This window comes from Tachypleus tridentatus, chromosome 1 (assembly GCF_004210375.1).
Source record: "Tachypleus tridentatus isolate NWPU-2018 chromosome 1, ASM421037v1, whole genome shotgun sequence".
Lineage (NCBI taxonomy): Eukaryota > Metazoa > Arthropoda > Merostomata > Xiphosura > Limulidae > Tachypleus > Tachypleus tridentatus.
The window spans coordinates 90,402,317-90,421,704 of record NC_134825.1 but is presented as its reverse complement, the minus strand read 5'-3'; the positions used below and the strand labels follow the sequence as shown (position 1 = coordinate 90,421,704).

At 33.5% G+C, this 19,388-nt stretch overlaps 1 protein-coding gene across 1 annotated transcript in view; it reads left to right on the top strand.

The window, feature by feature from the left end:
- Nucleotides 1-3,047: 3,047 nt before the first annotated feature.
- LOC143255346 (osmosensitive cation channel TMEM63C-like) overlaps nt 3,048-19,388 on the top strand; it is a 98,309-nt gene continuing 81,968 nt past the window's right edge. The window contains 2 exon segments of the mRNA XM_076510847.1: nt 3,048-3,315; nt 9,681-9,885. Of these exon segments, the coding sequence (XP_076366962.1) occupies nt 9,697-9,885 (189 nt within the window). The 5' untranslated portion in view covers nt 3,048-3,315; nt 9,681-9,696.

Genomic DNA, 19,388 nt, shown 5'->3' with positions numbered 1-19,388 from the left:
TCTAGAGTAGGGGAGGGATTGTTTTATTGATTACTACCCTAATACTGAGTAGTATTATTATGAAGTAAACATCAGCAATGTATATAAATTGTTTCCAACTTTTTACCAAAGATTCAACTACGGCTCTAATGTATCAAAATAACTGAAAATATCAGTTAAACAGATAGTTACATAGAACGGAGGAAATAAACCACAAAAAACGAGTTTTTCAACATTGTGAAGGACTGTAGCTTAAAGCCTATGTGGAATAAAACTCCTTTCCAGCGATGTCAAAAGGAGAAAGCTGCTATAACTGTGGGAGCATGGTCATTGCAGCGAAGATTGAGTAATCAATAGCTGTTAGTAAGTCATATATATAAAAACCTGAGGATATGTATTATAGCCTAAACTGTTTAAAGGAACAATAAAGAACTAATCAGACATATAAGACAGGAATTGGTTGTATTTATGGAGCGAAGTTCAACTGAGAATATTCCGTCTACCCCAAAGGAAATAAGAAACAAATTAAATAAGTGAAACCGTCTACACGTCCATAGATGTATGGATAGATCTTGCAGCATGTTTTATAGCAGCTACAATTGCTCGACCCAGTTTGGTAATAATATATGGAAAGTAACCTCTGGAGATGAAGAGGGATTGATACAAACAGCAGGTAAACATAAATTTTCAACAAGAGAAAAGTTGAAAGTTACTCTTGTAGGCTATTCTACACCTCATGAGATGTAGGTAATTGTCATCAAAGAAGAGTTCACATTGGTAAATGACTTCATGTAGAGACGTAGATGCAGGATTAGGCTAAGTTCAATTGGCTTTACAGTCAGTGACCAGGATACTCTTGTGCACTACATTGCAATTACTACACCAGAGAATAAATTTCCAGTGACAACAGAGAGGGTGATTATTGTACCAGAATAAGTGAGATACTCAGAGCAGAACTTATTAGTAATAAATCAACATGTAGCGACTGGGGTGCAGTGGAACCAAATACACCGTCATTTCCGTAGAGCTTTGTCGATAAAAGAGGCATTGTGTATCTGAAGAAAAGCAGTCATACATGATTTTATCCAAGAAAGACGTACATCAGATTGTGATAAAAGGAAAGCTCGCTATGATTTTATACTGATGAGACTGGATTTGATCTAGGTGACATGGCATGACTGTACCATTCCCGACACAAGAGAAGGCGAACTCTTAGCCAAAAGATAAGAATGTTTTGAAAGGGGCCGTATTTTGTATTGAAAATAACCCATTCATTTAATCAATTAATTAGCATGGAAATTCCGTAAGTAATTGTATTTATAAGTTAGCATATGTAACATTAGTTTGCAGTTATTATAACTTGTATCAATGTGAATTTAGCTTGTATCAAATGTTATTGAAGAAGTAAATGAATTCATTATTTTAAATGGAATCGACTTGTCTTTATTTTTAACCAATATTCTTAAAGAACCAGCCCAATGACGGAATATATTACAACAGTTTTATTCAAGTACGTGGAGTGTTACAAAGCACATAGGTAAAAAGTCATTAAGTTTTTCTTCAGGTATATTTTGTTCTATGTCTTTAATCTTATAGATCTTTTTTTTATATTTCTTTTGAGAAAGATTTCTGCAGAGTTATACATAGTATACATAAAAGTAGCCATCAGTCTCTTCCACTGACAGGTTAGGTAACGTCTCGAGGCTACTATCACTCCTAAAAAAAACACCGAATGACACTTTGTAACAAAATTTTAACTTTTTTTTTGTTCCTGGGCAGAAAGTGTTATTTCCCAATTGCTTATGCCTAAAGTAAGTGGAAAAGACCTAGTTTTCTCTTCACTTTTCTTTTGTGACCTGGGTAATGAAAATTTCAAATTTACTCATTTACCAGAACAATTCAGGTAGATTCAGTACACTGAGTAACTGATAAAGAATTTTCTCGAGCTTACAAGAATTTTAAAAAACTTTCTGGAATGTTGTAGAACTTACGAAAATTTCTAAGAACCTTTTAGAATTTTCTAGAACTTTCCATAGTAATATATACACTGCTGGTCAAAATCTTAAGGCCTATGAATATAAAGATGAATGTTGTTCCAAGTGGTGAAGATGGCTTCACGAAAATCATGCACTGTTTGGAATTGACGTCCATTTCTATAGACTTCCTTTGCCATCCACCCCAAACTTTTTCAATGGTGTTCAGTTTGGGCGAACACGCTGGATGGTCCAAAAGAATCACGTTATTCGCCATGAAACATTCCTTTGTCCTGCGGGAATTGTGGATTACAGCATTGTCCTGTTGAAATATCCAGTCATTTCCACACAAGCGAGGGCCTTCAGTCAATAAGGATGCTCTCTCCAACATGCCAATGTAGCCAGCTGCTGTTTGACGCCCTTGTATAACCTGAAACTTCATCATTCCATGGAAGGAGAAAGCACCCCAGATCATAATGGAACTTCCTCCACTGTGTCGTGGAGCAAATGTCTCCGGTGGGATATCGTTATCGTGCCAGTAACGTTGAAAACCATATTGACTATCCAGGTTAAATTCTTTCTCATCAGAGAACAAAACCTTCTTTCACTTTTCTATGTTCCATGTTTGTTTTGTTTCATGCATATAATTTAATAAATGCTGTTGTTTCTTTCAGCCTGAAATATATTAGGTCAAGTTTTGAGAACTAAGGTCTATTATGTAAAAGAGAGTTATCATCTCTTGGTTCCGATGCCTCTAAGTTTTCTTGTTTTTTTGTTTCAGTTGCGAAGTTGAAATTTGGGTGCCAAAAGGAAGAAAATGCTGTACAATTATATTTAAATTTTAAACGTTTTTCACGGCAAGCCTTTCATTTCTCCCTGTGATTAATTACATTATCATTATTTCTTCCTTGAGCAAGAGTTTTAACTGTAGCTTCTCTGTCAGGGAACAACTATTAGATCATTTTATGAATAAGGTGTATTCCTCATTTGTTACGAGGCTAGATGTTTGACATATACTGAATAGTTCCGACTAGGGGCTAAGCACATGTTTGTCAGCGAAGAATACGAAGAGTAAGTAGTAGTATTCGAGTGCAACGTAACAGCTGGTAGAATTAAATTATAATAAGATTTGATACCAATGGCAGTTTGTATATAAAAATAAATCGTTATTGATTGCACGTACACTGTTACAGACGCGAAATTTAGTAATGCTAACGAATGATTGCTCATATTAAAAAATAGTGATATAATTTATACTGTAATAATTAACATAAACTACTTCAATTGTTCGTTAAATTTCAATTTTAATAGAACCACTCCAGCTCTTACTTCAGTAGACTGGGAGTGAAAGTTTGAATTTTGTGTAAGTGTTAGTAGTAGTAATTATAGTTATACTAGTACCGATTACTAGAGTAGTACCAGTAGGCCGTAGTTAAGTTTTTTAAGACTTCTTTAAGCTACTTTATTTTTACATCCAGGTAAGGCTTAGCGAACTTCTTTTTAGCAGTACTAATAAAGTAATTTGAAGGTGACTAAGCAAAGTTGATAATATTAGCAATATAGGATATCGTACTTGTATTTATGGGCATAAAGTAGAAAACTGTGTTATTCGTAGATTTTATTAATTACTGTTAGTGTTACTGGGTAAATTGTAATTATATTAATTTCAAATTAATTGTCAGTGCAACGTATTAATCTAGTAAAAAGGGAAATGAAATATACTTCTTACTTTTAAAAGGTAAATTAACCAAACTGTTATTAAATATTAAAAAGATACTTGTTTTTATTTTAATTCATCAGTTTATTCTTTTCAGGTTCAAAATTCAAGAAGGCTCTTGCACAAGTTGCAGATTTTTAGAATGGAAATGAGCAGTATTACTTGTGTAGCAGTAGTTTACTTTGTTTTAGTATTATGGAGCACAAGATGTTCCATAACATTTTAGTATTCTTTTATGGGTACATACTATAGAAAATTGTTTTTTGTGAAGCACAAAACTATGCAGTGTGTTATATGTGCTTACTCACTGTGGATATGGAAACCTGCTTTTTGATATAATAAGCCCACAGACTTATTGCTGAGCCATTGGAGGACATATTAAATTATGATTTAGTTTGCAAATTTTTACTGTAAATAAATTTATTATATTTGTTTGTAGATTTTAAGGAAATATAGTAGTATTTGTAAGTATTTCTACATCATAAAACATGATTCTTAACTTTCCCATGAATTTGAGCAATATCGTTGAGAATACTCAACCAAACAAGAAATACACTATTTTCCAGAATCAACAAATGAACAGAACAATACCACATACATTTTCTGATAAACTGATGGATGAATTTGTTTCAAGCCAAATCACAGAATACTGGGAAAATACCATTTTATTTGAGTAATAGAAATCTGTGCATAAAAGCAAATGTTGCATTCTTAAAATTTTCATGAGTGTCTTCGTTGATAATTTATTGACAGAAGTACTAATGTGTGATTGGTGATGTTGCTTTATCAGGTTGTAAAAGAACGAGTAATGGATTCCCCCAGTAATTGGTAATATTTTGTAAGTTGATACATAGAGTATACTTTTTCAGTTTATACTATGTACTTGTTTCACAGTCAAGGTTTATATTTTTAAGTTTACAGATCACTTTGTAGTGATATTCTGATACATTTTGTTTTGTGTACTGTATAATTTTCTAGAATTAAAACATTTGGGCGTTTCTGTAAGTAGTGAAACTAACATATACTGACACACCTAAAATTAATTAAAAACAATAAAAATTGGAAATGTTTGTTACAGTTAGTTTTTTTCATGATATTGCAGGATTTAGTTAGCTTTTCAATTCTTCAGTTATCTTATGTGACACCAATCAGTGTCATTCATACAAATAGGTAACCAGTAAATTGAGCTAATTGTTAGTTCCAGTGATTGGTAAGTTCATTTTTTATTAATTAGACAGTTATTGTAATAAAGTTAAATAATAAAGCTATTATTATTAGAACTTATAATTTAAAAAGTATTGAATATTTCTACAAATAGTCAACAAGAAATTATGAAAGGTTGTTTTATACATTTTTAAATTTTTAAAATTTAATCTAGATATGGTTAACTTAGTAGATTTATTAAATTTGAACTTCCATGAGATTTGTTTTGAAGTGATACATAAAGTATGTTTTAGGAACATTGCATCTATTGGAGCAGGAAAAAAGCTAGTTAACTTGATGGTAGAAAGCAGAAAGTTGTTATTAATTTGGTGAAAGCAAAATTTTTTTATTGTTGCAAGTGATGCGTTTCAGGATTCTCTATCAGGTTTTTGTACTGTTTCTGATTTTCATTAATGTTGTAACTGAATAATCAGCTGAAGCAGTTCCTACTTTCTTTTATTTGTAAATAAATATTTATTCTGGAAAGAATATTGTATTTTATTCAGTGTAACTTGGTCATGATGTTTAGGTGAATTATAACCCAGAATGAATGTAAATTCAGTTTTATGTTACATAAATAAATGATATGGTGTGAGTAATGTCAAGTTGCTTTATTTTTTTTTGAGATATCATTTACTGTTTTAGATGAGTCAGAATGTTATCTTTTTTTTCTGCTGAAGCATTTTGTAGATGGATATCTATTATGAAAAATACAAGTCCAGGTTTCTTAGCTTAAAGATAGCAAAAGACTTGTTGATCTACCAAAGCTGTTCTCTCCATGAAACCAATTAAAAAAAAAGTTTGAGAGCCTTTAACATTAAGATATTTATTAAGCCTTTAGGTAAACATCCTTACATTTACTGCTTCCATCACACTTGAAGACAACTCATCCCAAAAGTCAATTACCCTGTTAGAAAAATAAAACTGTCTTAACTGAAGATTCCTACCAGGCAAAATTTATAGTTGTGTTCCTTAATCCTATCATTCTCACCATTAAATAAAAAAAAAAAAAGCATCAACAATATTAATGCTCTTGACATTTTTAAATGCCTGTATTGGAGTTCCTCTCATATTTTTTTAAAAGATAATTTTAAGAAGTTTAATGTGTCCATGCTGAGTATTGTCATGTTGGCCTCCTTTGATTTGTGTATTTTTTGCAATACGTTTCTGCAATAAACTGTTAAAACTGATTGAATGTTACCACATACATATAAGGGCTATATACTGAGTTGGGAATGGTTTGCCTGATTATGTGGTGTGAGCTATGTCATATATTTAGTTTTGTTATGTAGATACATGAATGTGAATTAGTATAGTTAGTTGGATGATTTTAGGTTAGGTTGGATATTACTGATGTCAGTAAAGTAAATGCCATTACCAAACTGTTGTAAGTTTATACAATTTAATTTTTAATTTAGCAATATAAATAATCAACTCAGATATTTAAATTTCTACACCAATCTCATTCTATTCCTTGACAGATATTTTAACATCAAAAGATAGAGGTTATCACTGCAAGTGCAACTTATTATTGATGCCAAGATAGAATTTGCTTGTAAAAAAAAAAAAAATCCCAATTCACTACAGTGATGCTGTATATAGTAGAAAATGTATGAAAATTTTTAAATTATATTTCTTTCAATATACTGTATTTGGCTGATACAGTTTTCATTATTGAGTTATGACTAATTAGAGGAAACAAGAAACTTGTTATAAGACTTTCAGTGAATTATCCTGTTATGACTGATGAAAGGAAAGAATTGTGACAGACTCTGAAAATAATTACTGCATCTGAGTGTTCTTTTTAGCGATAGAGGGGACATTAGGTTGACTTAAGTTATATCATTTTGTAATTGCCTTACTCTAAATTCTATAGAAATTCATTTTACTAACCCATCCTTAATTTATAAAATGTTCATTCATCCTTCCTCATAACTAATTAACATTGCAGCTTCTGCCACATCTAAAGACAATCTATTACTTGCCCACCCATCCTATTAAAAAAGTAATGCTGTCTTAAGTGGAGTCATATCTGAGTTTTCCATACCTTAAACTTGTTTCTTTTTAGCCCTATTATGTGCAAAATATCTTATGAAAACACCACCTGAATTTACATATTTCAAACCACTAAAAATATATAAAGCTAATTATGAACCCTTATGCTTTTTTCTTTCCAACAACAATTATTGCCTTATGATAATCTCTTCAGATATGGTATCATCCTGGTAACTGTTCTTTGAACTCTCTCTGCATGAATGTTCAGTCCTTCATTCTCAGAGAGGTGGAGTCTTTTTTTTTTTTTTTTGTCGTATCACCTCAGAGTCTGAGCTTGTGGAGAATGAGGGGCAGACTAACGAAAATGTTAACTCTATTTTATTGGCACTTTTCTTTGCTCGTACATCTAACATCAAACCTAGGACAGGCGTTCTACCTTCTCCACCATTTTTTTCAATTAGAACACCAAGTTTGTAATGTCTTGAGCATTTCTCCTGTAGTTTACAATTCTCCTTCTTTGAAAACAAGTCATTTGGCTGATTGTATGGTCCTTCTACCTTTTTCAAACATTGTTAATCAACTAACAGAGGGTGCTGCCATGCACTGACCACCCCATTTATTGAATCAACATACCTAAGCTTTCCATCTTTTGGAGAGTTCATATTTAGACTCAGAGGTAAGATTCCCTTCTTATTTGGGGATCTAGGTCTGGTACTATTGTTAGTCTTTACCACACCCAGTTTTCTTGAAATTTTTTGTCCTGTACAGCAGTTTTGTGTTTTACTTTTCTTTCTTCAGGTGTTGTCTGAGACCTATCACAGGTTGCCTGTTCAGTTTTCAGAGGATCTTAGCCATTTATTGATTTTTACTTTAGTTCAGTTATCAGCATCTACTCTCTTCTTGGGTTATTGGTGATTTGTTGCTGGGATCTTGTGGAAAGAGATGCCTTGCTTGATGAAGTTCAACTTTCTTCTTCAACCCTTAGGGATCTTGGAGAAGGTACTTTTCTCAGACATTAAATTTTTGCAAGTAATCCAGGTTCCATGTAGTCTAGGGTAGATGTGGTCTGTCTCTACTATTCTATTTTGACCATGGTCTTCTATCAAATGGTTTGTGCATCTTGTGTTAAGGTTTCAAGACCTGCATCAGCTCTTAAGTTCTTTGGGAACACAAAGGAGATTCCACCCTTATGAGTAGATATCCTCTGCTCATGTGGAGCTCAGACTATGGTATTAGTAACTATCCTTTAGGGTCTGGTTCTGTGAGGGCTTAATTCAATGCTCAGATGGGTAGAGAAAAGTAACTGTCATCAGGATAAAGCTATCATGTGAGTAGAGGTAAGATATAGGGAAATATTAACTTATGTTTGATGAAGTTCTTAGAAACAACTGTGTGCATTTTCCAGATATAACATTGATAATCAGTGGTAACTAATCATACAAATAATACAAGGTGTGTAAAAATGCTATAATTTTAGACAAACTTATTTTATATGCTCTTAAAAATTCAAGTAGTAAAGGGTCAGTGTGCTGAATATTACGGAAGTAAGAAATATTGGAAGGTTTGTTGTACTTTGATTTTTCTTTTGTTGGACAGTTTTGCTTTTGAAGAAGTATTCTAGAGTTTTTTTGTGTTTGCAGTGGTAATTATGTTTAGTGGTGATCTGATTGGACTAAATTACTCTTATTGTTACATTTGTGTGAATAATTTTTCTAAATTTACTTGAGCAGTTTTTACATACAGAAGAGATATTGATTTAAAATTTGTGAGTCACTAATATTGCCTATTTTTTATTTTTCTCTTACCAAAATTAATTTTCACATACTGTAGTTAATGTTTTAAATATTTCTTAGGTGTAGGACTGCCATTAGTGCATAAGTTATTAATTAGAAATAATTTGTTTTACAGTTTTTAATACAAAAAATAATTTAATATACAAAATAAATGTCCATATATATATATATATATATATATATATATATAGAATATAGAATTCCATACCTGTACAGATCCAAATTTAATAAATATTGTATGTTTATCTTATGCAAGTTATAACAAACTGCATATCAGAATTTCAAGTAGTTTAAACAAAGTAAAATCCAGATAAAACAAATGTACATTATTTTGGAAGAGATGATGTTTAGTATGAAAATAATGTTCAAAAATGTAAAATGTGTTAAAGTAATTGAGCATACATTAAGTAAAAAACATCATGCATGTGCATGCATACATCAAATGGTGAATTAGGTATAGCTATGTGTGTGTGTGTGTATATATATATATATATATAAATCTTATATTGAGTGTTAAGCCAGTGGTATGAATGTTGTTAACACAAGCCCTTTATAGTGACTACTGTGAGTCACAAAAACAGCATTAAAGTTATTAAAAATATTTAAATAGAAATGGATGTGAAGATCTAGTTATGTTTAAATATGGTTTCTTTCATTCATAAAAAGTAACATTTTGTTCTTACTGTATGTTGTAAATAAATGAGCTTTATACATTTACTACTTTGGAAATTAAAAATATATATAGAAAAATGATTATTTAAAACATGATTCAGAACATGAAGTTTGATTTTAATGGAGAAATTTTGAATTGTAAACATTATACATATTGCAGTCTATTTATAATTTTGATGTTTTAAGTGTTTTTTTTTTTTTTTGAGGGGGTTAGAGACTTTTTTCTGAAGTATTTATACATTTTGGGCATTTATGGCATTAGGACTACATTTTAGTTGCCAAAATGACATCTGAATATTGAATATATTTGTATGGAAGAAGAATACTAACTTTTTGTCTGTTTTACAGTTAGAAGACCAGAGTGATGCAGTCTCAGACTTATTTTGTTCAAGATGATGATGCAACAGGTGATGACTTGGATTATCAAGTGGAAGGCAGTAACAGTCGCTTTGTGAAGTGTAACACCTTTCATAGAAAAAATTTTACTTTTACCTTATATGGTGGATACGAGGGTGTTCCAGAAAATTTACTAATTAATATCTGTGGTTGGTTGGTACGTGAATGTATTTTCTCTTAGAAAGATGTTTTCAACAGTTGTAAAATATAGAGATGGAGTCCATGTGTGTACCATAATTCATGTCATTGTAATGAAATTTGGCCCCTATATTGCTTGTTCAGAAAGTAAAAATGAAACTAAGGAGTTTATGTAATTTATGATTAACTTACTAACAATTTTGCATTAACAATTTTGGATAACTTAAATTAACCTAAATTATCAACAGATTGCAGGTATGTGCAGTTCCCATTAAATATTTATATTTCTAAATGTTCTGTAATTGCTATATACATTTTTTTCTTTTTTAATTTATCTTTTGTGATGTATCAATATATTTATCTGTACAATATAATAATTACCTCCTTACAGATGCATATGTATCAGTAGTAGTGTAAGTATTTAGTATATATTACATGTCATAAATGAATCAGTTTTAGACCTGATAACTTTCTTCTTAAAATTATCTTCCTCTTTTAATTAATGAGTGTGACCTGTATGGGTTTATTGAAATGTTTGTCTTGTCATAACATATGTTTTGTTGATATTGGTAAACATGAACTGATGTTTCACAAGGTTCTAGCAATGCTTTTATATCTCTTGGTACTTTTTGAAAAAATCTTGAACATTGTATCAAATGATTTTATGTTCTTGTTAACTTACTGGACCTTTTTGGGAAGATTTTATTTTGTATCTAATTTGATTACTCAGACATAGGATGTGAACAAAGGTCTTTTTGGTTTGGTCCTTCAGTGTTGTCCTTTCACACATACCCATACCATGAAAAATAAAAAAAGTAGATATACCTCTTTTCTTTCAGAAAATCATTAGATTTACACTAAAACTTTAGTAGGCTGTTGAATTCCATAACATTCAGATGAGGTCTCATTCCACATCTTTATCAGCTTATTATAAAAACAAAACAGGATCTCCATTTATCTTATCTGAATCTTAAATCCGTCTCTCTTCAACTTGTTTTTCTTTAAAATCAAAGGCTTTTATCTGGATAACCTTGTAAATTTTAATAAGATCTTACATTTATATCTTAATTACAATAAGTTGGTATACTTTCTTATACAAGACCAAAGATCTGTAGCTTTGTATAAACTACAGCATAACAGTTAAAATGTTGAAGCAGTCCACTTTGTAAGTTTAATTTGGATTATGATTCATTAATTTTGATTGTAAAATGTGCATGACCGAATTCAAAATTTGAATTGTTTTTTCAGCCCTATTAGGAGGCCTATGGACAAATTAGAATAGAAAAATAATAATTCAATCAGCCCAACAAAGCAGATTAGAATTTTAAGCAATTTTTTTTACTTCTTCTCAGACATGTATTTCAATACTTTTTTTTTCCTAAAATCAGTTTTTATTTTGTGAAATTATTTTCTCTACCTTAATCTTCCAAATAGAGCCTGTAGTTTTTTGGAGATCCCTGGCTTATATTTAGACACTATGCAAAATCATTATTGTGATGTCTGTAATGAGAAGGAGTTTTCTGAAATGTGAAAATGACAAATATTAACATGCAATTTGAAATACCTTTTGGTTAGTGTTAAAAAAGTATTTTTTCTTTCTATCAGGATTAACATAAAATTTATTTATTTCAAGAGCGATGTGATCAAAAACTGTTGTTTTTAGTTTAAAGAGTTTGTTTAATGTTACAACAAGGGATTTATTGGTCTAACTCAGTTGTCCCATTCTCTAAGCCAAACTAAATCTATTAAATAAAAGAAACAATTAAAGCCGTCCATTATCATTGATATATGTATCAAGATTTCTTTTAAACTCACTCAAATTTATTGTTCCCACAACATTTAAAGGCAACCCATTTCATTAGCCAACCACCCTATTTGAAAAATAAAATTCTTACCTGAAGTCCCTTGAGGCAGATTCCTGTATGTGGTGAAGGGACCTCCTAGAGAGGGTTCTGTGGTTTCAGTATATCTCCTCTGGGATCTAAACATTCACCCACATTTTTGCTGTGTAAGGCAGCTCATAAAGGGGAGAAGGACTCTGGTGATTGAGGGGTTCATCTCCAACACAACACTTTGGTCTTTAATTCCTATAAATGGACAAACCTTGGGTTACTCCTCCCCCCCTTTGGGTCAATCAGCTGGTTCACTTGGGCTGAGGTCAACCAGGGTACCAGTGTTGGATGTTTTCAATGGGTGTTGTGGACATTGCTGCAGTATCCTTGTTGTCATTGTAAAAATGAAAAAATATTAAAAAAAAAGAATATTGGAAAATGACCACTCATGGATGACTATGTTGCACAGTTAACATTGCAGTCAGATTCTGTACCTTGATTTATAATTATCCATTCCTTATCCAAAAATTCCTTAGTGCAGATGTCCCCCTTATTTTTATTCAAAAGGGATCAGAGGAGCTTGCTTGCTCCCCTAAGTCAGTAAAGAAGTTGTGATATGGAGACATTTTGGTGGAAACATCTTCACCACAACATCCCAAACTTGTCTTGAAATAGATGGCCATTGGGGATATACCCATTGAGGTTATGCCTCATGCAACTTTGAATTCTTCCAGAGGAGTTATAGTTGAGAAGAATTTAAAGAATATTCCTGAATCTGAGATCTTTGCTGGTTTCTTCAGCCAAGGTGTTTCTTTGGAATGCTGAATCTGTACTCACAAAGACAGAATTATGTGCCTACTAATGTTCTGACATGGATATTTACATCACCATGTCCTCCTGCCACAGTCAAGGCAGGTTATCTGAACTGTAAGGTAGAGCCATATATTCCCAATCCTCAGGTGTTTTCATTATCAACAGTTCAGTCACTCAAAAATAGTATGTCATGGTTCTTTAACATGTACTTGTGGTGGTGGCAAAGACCATGATGCTTACGAGTGCAGACTAGAATCATGCTGTGTTAACTGTAGTGGTCCATACCTCTCTTACTCATATCTTGCCCTAAATGGATGGAAGATGAAGAGGTGCAATGTTTGAAGACTATAAATAATATTTTCTACCCAGAGGCTCAGAAATTATTGTCCCTAACTCCATCTAGGACATTTGCTGCTGCACTCCATTCCATTCTTACAGTGGAAGTGCAGGCAGATATCTCTGTGCCTCCAGTAGAGTAGTTTGCAAAACATCTGAAGGATATTTTGCCCTCCATGATTAAAAGAGTTGATGAATCTATGTCTGCTTCCATCTCTGTCCCTGACACTCATTCCAGTGACTGTCCTTTGTCCAATAAAGAAAAAAACGTGTTCAAAAATAAAAGGGCTCTCCATCCCATTTTTCTCCACATAAACAAAAATTGTCACTTTAATACAGCAGAACTGTATGGGTTATTGTTCAAATACAGATGAAATTAAGGATTTAATTGATTCTTACCATCCTGTTTGCCTCTCCTTACAGGAAACGTATCTGAGGTTTGTTGATACAGTCACCCTTTGGCAGTTTTCTTTGTACAGAAATGAAAGCTTGTGTGGTGGACGAGCACATGGAGGGGTGGCACTGCTGGTTGATCAGCATGTGCCCACCCTGTCTTTGCCACTCAATACACCTTTGGAGGCTCTATTTATCCTTGTTTTCTTGGATTGTACCATCACTTTTGTTCTCTCTACTGGCTCCTGAAAAGACCTATGATCAGTCAGATTGTGATGCCCTCATAGAACAATTTCTGTCTCCCTTTATAATCCTGGGGGATTTTAATTGATATAATCCCCTCTGGGATTGTTCTGATATTAAGGGGGGGAGGGGTTGTACTGTAGAGAATATACTCTCAGATCACAACCTTTCTTTCTTTATTACAGGTTCTTATTTTTATGCTCCTAGCCAGTCTTTTACTGCTATTAATCTCTCTATCTGCTTCCCTTGCCTTTTTTCCTACTTTTCATGGAAAGTTGATAGTGACCCACAGGGCAGTGATAATTTGTCTGTCATTTTAGAGAGACTGGCTGTGGTCGATGTAACCCAACCTGCATGCCTTGATGGAAGTTGGACCAGGCTAGCTGGCCTTCTTTCACTGTTCTTAGAAGTTGATCCTGCTGTCACGTGTAAGTCATCAATAAACAACTGTTTGGCAGCAGTGAATGATTGTATTGTTCAGGCAGCTGCTCAGTATATTCCTATTCCTAAAACCTTGACATGTTTTCCACAGTATCTTCATCTGTAGTGGAATCCTACCTGCCACATGGCATGAATGCTCAAAAATAGGCTTGGGATAACTTTTGTTAAAGTGTGTTGCTTTTCAGTGGGCCTGTGCACTTGCTTGGCAGGCCAGACATCAAAGCCAGAAATAATCTTGGATTAAATATACATCTATCATCTCTTCTACCACCAATTCTAAAATCATTTGAGACAAGATTCAAAAGGACAGTGGGCAGTATACTTCTACCCCCTTTCAATCTTGCTCTATAATGGTCAGACAGTTGATCATTACTCCCAGTGAAAGCTTTTCTCATGCATCTAGCACTTTTGCTTTATATCTCACCTTCTTAGCCATCAAGACTTAGGCAGAGCAGTCATCTCTTTCCTTTCGGGCTGATTGTCTCTATAACTGTAATCACCCCTTTACACTTGTGGAACTTAAGCTTGCTCTTCATTGGTCTGGCAGTACCTCAGTTGGATCTGATGTTATTCACTACAAGATGTTGTGTCATCTCTCTCATATTTCTCTTGCTATTCTTCTGGTTGTTTTTAACTGGATTTAGCAGGAGAATGCTTTTTCTGATGTTTGACACCAGACTATTGTCCACCCTCTTTTCAAACCTGGGAATGATCCCAAGATTCCTTCAAACTACTGTACAATTCTTTGATATGTCTTTGTAAGATCTTGAAGAGGATGTTTAATGCTAATCTTATTTGGTTCCTTGAATAAAACAACTTCCTCTTGTCCACCCAGTGTCGGTCTTGATGATAGGATTCCACTGCAAATCATGTGATTTGACTTAATATCAATCAGGGAGGCCTTTCTCAAGTGATGTCTTGTTTCTGTTATTTGACCTTGAGAAAGTTTGTGATACTATGTGGAGATATGGCATTTGCGAGATCTACTCTTATATGGGTTGCTTAGTCATTTGCCCATTTTTATCAGTAATATTTTAATGGACTGGACATACCAGGTTCGTGTGGGTTTGACACTTTCTTGTCTGTGCCCACAGAAACTTGGAGTCCTTCAGGGCTGTCTTGAGTGTCACAATTTTCGTTATAAAGATTAATGTCATTACTGGACAATTCTCCCTAAAAGTTGCAAATGGATTCTGTGTCAGTGACTTCCATATTTCATGTCAGTCATTGAGTGTGAGGTTTTTGAGCAGCAGCTACAGACTACCACTACCCTCAAATATTTACTGAAATGAGACACAGTAAAGGGTTTTACCTTTTCTTTCTTAAAACTGTTTGCATGCAATTTTGCCACCAACATGGTATTCGCCCCAATCCCAAGCCCATCTCAGTGAAGTTGTTCTTCCTGTGTTTGGTGAGGCAAAGTTCTTGGGGTTTCTTGGGAGTGGATCGATGTTCTATGTTCATGATCTATCGTGTCCTCATTTCATCAGAACTGGACTATGGGTCTCTAATTTATGGCTCTGCTAGAACCTCGGCCTTGAAAATATTGGACCCTGTTCACCATCTGGGGTTTGGGCTCTGCACAGGAGCTTTTCATGATTCTCCATTTCAGAATTTGTACACAAGTCTCATGAACCTCCTCTATACCATTGCCATTTGCAGCTGCCTTTACTGTATGCTTCTAAACTTTGATCCTTACCACAACATTCCACTGGGGTTGTGTTTTCCTTCCTCTGCCATGATTTGTTGTTATTTGGTGGTTTTACATAGGAACCCCTCTACAGTTTGTGTTCTTTTAGAATTTTATGCTATTTCTCTTGCCCTGGATCATGTAGAAGCTATGCATTACATGAACTGTACTACTTACACCGAGTTGCTTAGCTCTCTACTGGCCCTGACATTGCTTCACAATAGTTCTCACTCTAGTCTTATCGATATTCAAAACCGACTGGCCCATTTATCTTTATAATCTACTTCTATCCAGTTTTTCTGGATACCACGCTATGTTGGTATTTGTGAGAACAAGCTTGCTGACACCACAACAAAGTCTGTCTGCTCTATTTCTATCATTGCCCTACCTATTTCATACTTAGACTAAGGCCCTGTACTCAAGGCTCAGCTTTGCTCTAGTTGGCAGTCAACTTGGAGTGTTCAACAGGATAACAAGCTTTTCCATATAAAAAAAACTTTGTTCATCTTGTTTCCATGAGGATCAGAAGGAGGAAGATGTCCTAACTAGACTGCATTGGTCACAGTTTTTTAACTCATCATTCTCTTTTATTTGGGACTGCTACACCAATGTGTGATCAGTGTGACACTCAAGTTACAATAACTCATATTTTACTGTCATCACAACTGTGAGCGGTGGCACCATTTTGGACATGTTTTTACCATGGTTTTATCCCTGATATTGGACAGTGTCATTGGCAATGGTGACACTGACCATCCTAAAGTGTTTTTAATTTTCTTATGACCATTGGCCTTTTTAGTTCTATTTAAGTTTTATTTGATGTTAGGCAACTGTGTTTGTTTTAACTTAATTTTCCTTTACATTTTATAATACTTTCACTGTTTTTTGTTTGTTTTTTACTGGTTGTTTGGCTCAGATAGCCCAGCTGCTTTGCATCATAAAATGCCAAACAACAACATCTGTAATTCTCACTGTTAAGTATGAAAAATGTGATGCATCAACATCATCAATTCCTTATACGTTGTTAAACACTTCAATTAGATTCTTCTAACACTTCATTTTTCAAGAACAATGTTAATAGTCTTAATCTCTCTTCATATAACAACCCCTCTAGCCCAGATACCATTTTGATAACCTTCCTCTGAACTCTTTTCAATAACTTAATGTTTTTCCTAAGGTAAAAGTCTAAGAGTGGATACAGTACTACAAGTGTGGCCTGACCAGTGATCTATACAATTACATTATAATCTCTGTAGACTTGTATTCAGTATTTCTATAGATAACATCCTAAAATCATATTTGCCCCACTACTAACAACAGCACATTGCATGGATGGCTTAGGAGACTGATCAGCCACTACACATACATAGTTGTAGTTGTTGGAGTGAACAAATTAAACACAAATGTGTTATTTATAAAAGTTAGTAATCAACAAATTATTGGCATATACTTCACAAATAGCTAAATTATAACTTACAAGTTACTGATAAGTTTGTTTTTTTTTATTTTGTGCAAAGCTACATGAGGGCTATTTGTGCTGGCTGTCCCTAATTTAGCAGTGTAAGACTAAAGGGGTGGCAACTAGTCATCACCACCTGCTGCCAATGCTTGAGCTACTCTTTCACTAACATACAGTGGGATTGACTGTAACATTATAACATCCCCACGGCTGAAGGGGTGAGCATGTTTTGTGTGAGAGGGATTCAAACCCTTGACCCTCAGATTACGAGTCAAGTACTTTAACCACCTGGCCATGCTGGGACCTGATAAAAGTGAAGATTGTTGTCTTGATGCAGAAACCATTATATACTAATTGAAGAATATGAAATTGCTCTTCGACCACCTTCTGACATGTTGTATTTCACTTTGGAGTACAATTTTAAGGACAGTGTAGAATTGGTAGTAGTTTGGCATCAGTGGAGTATTCCTACCTAAGAAGACACAAGTAAAGAAGCCTGAAGATCATATCATTTAAGAAACTGACAAGTGTAGTCTATTAAAGCTGAAACTATTTTGGAGGGTGTACAGTTCTATAGCTAACATATATTAATTATCTGTTTTGAAAATTTGTATGTCCCACCTTAAGCAGCCAATAAAATTTTGTTGATGGGGTTTTAAGCCATTTTTAACTCAATATATAGTAAACTAAATTAATTTAGATGTGTTAATGGTATGATGGCATTTTGCCTAATTCTGATTTGAAATCACACAGTGAATCATCTGTTTATTGATAATATTGCAGGTTACTTTTAAACACAGGTAAAACTGAAAATGTACTCTGTTACATAGAGGTCTAATATATTCTTTGATTTGCTGCATCCTTTGTTGTGGACTGCAGTTTTGCCTATTCAAGGTTTATCAGCACTGCTTGTGCAAATTGCAGTCCACAACAGAGGTTGTGATGAAATAAAGAATACATGAAGCTTTTATGTAACAGACTACATTTACAGTTTTACCTTTGGTAAAAAGAAAAGAAATCTGTATTATTATTGGTCAACTATATTATTCCATATAAGTTAGGTGCAATAGCACAATATTATTCACACAATTAATGTAGGTTACTGTATAGTGAGTTAAAAAGGACTGTAATTTGTTAAAGGCTGGAGTTTGCCAATTGTCAGTTAAAGGCTTTTATATATATTTCTTTATAGTATATCTACTGTGGCTTAAGATTCTTAAGGTGTCTTTGACTAGTTAGTGACAAATTCATCCATAAACAAACAGCATGCTCTCCCCATATTTTCAAAGTAATTATGTATAGATATTATGAACTAGTAAAATTTTTGTTAAACTCTTTATACTCTATAGAGAACATAAAGGGATATCATAAACACTATATGGTTCTCTTCATGTTAAATGTCCACTTAGACCTATTCAGTTACTTTAGAATTTCAGTTGTCAAGCTGAATTACCTTGCCCTATTTCTGTCGCACCAGAATCTTGTGTACAGTTTATTTATAATTGTGACGTGATTCACTTCAGTCACATACTGCTCCTTCATTGATCGTTTGGTCTTCTTCCTTCAAAATATCTTTTGCTCCTTTTGTCAAAATGTAATCAGGTTGTTTTAGAACCATGCTTTGGTGGAATAATTTATTATTCTTATATCCGTTTCTACTGTTAGTCTTATTCTAACATTAAACACTAGGCCTATGGCAATCATTAGGTGTATTACTTGTACAGCAGTTAACTTCACTCTGAACTTTTCCTTGGCTGTGACTTTACTCCTCTGCTGTTGTCTTTGTCTTTCTGCTATTTCTGTATCTCATACTATTTAAATATTTATTACTAAATAATCTGCTTGCTATATTTTCAGTATCAGTAAGGTACAAACAACTATACAATATTACTACATGACTTCTATAAATATTTAGATGGGGTTCTGGTGAATATTTCCCCATTTTTTCTTTGTAATGAGGTAGAGGGGAATCCTTTACTGAATTAGGTCCCAAATGAATTGTATGGTGCTGCTATGTTCCTAAGAGAATGGTAACTAGTTATTTATACTAACAATTTGTCAGTCTGGGTAAGCAGTAATGATAATGCTTACAAATGATGTCATATCTAAAGTCCCCCTAAAAGGCCTTAAATGGTTGACAGGATTTTATCCCCCTTGTGTGTAGCACTCGGAGTACCAAGTCTATCTATGGTAAGAAACTGTATAGATGATATAGTTCTCTTAATCTCTATTCAACATGAAAGTCAAGCTTTGAAAAGCCCTTTTTTTTTTTGTATTGAATTAACTGTATCATTCAGTTGTCCATAACTGACATT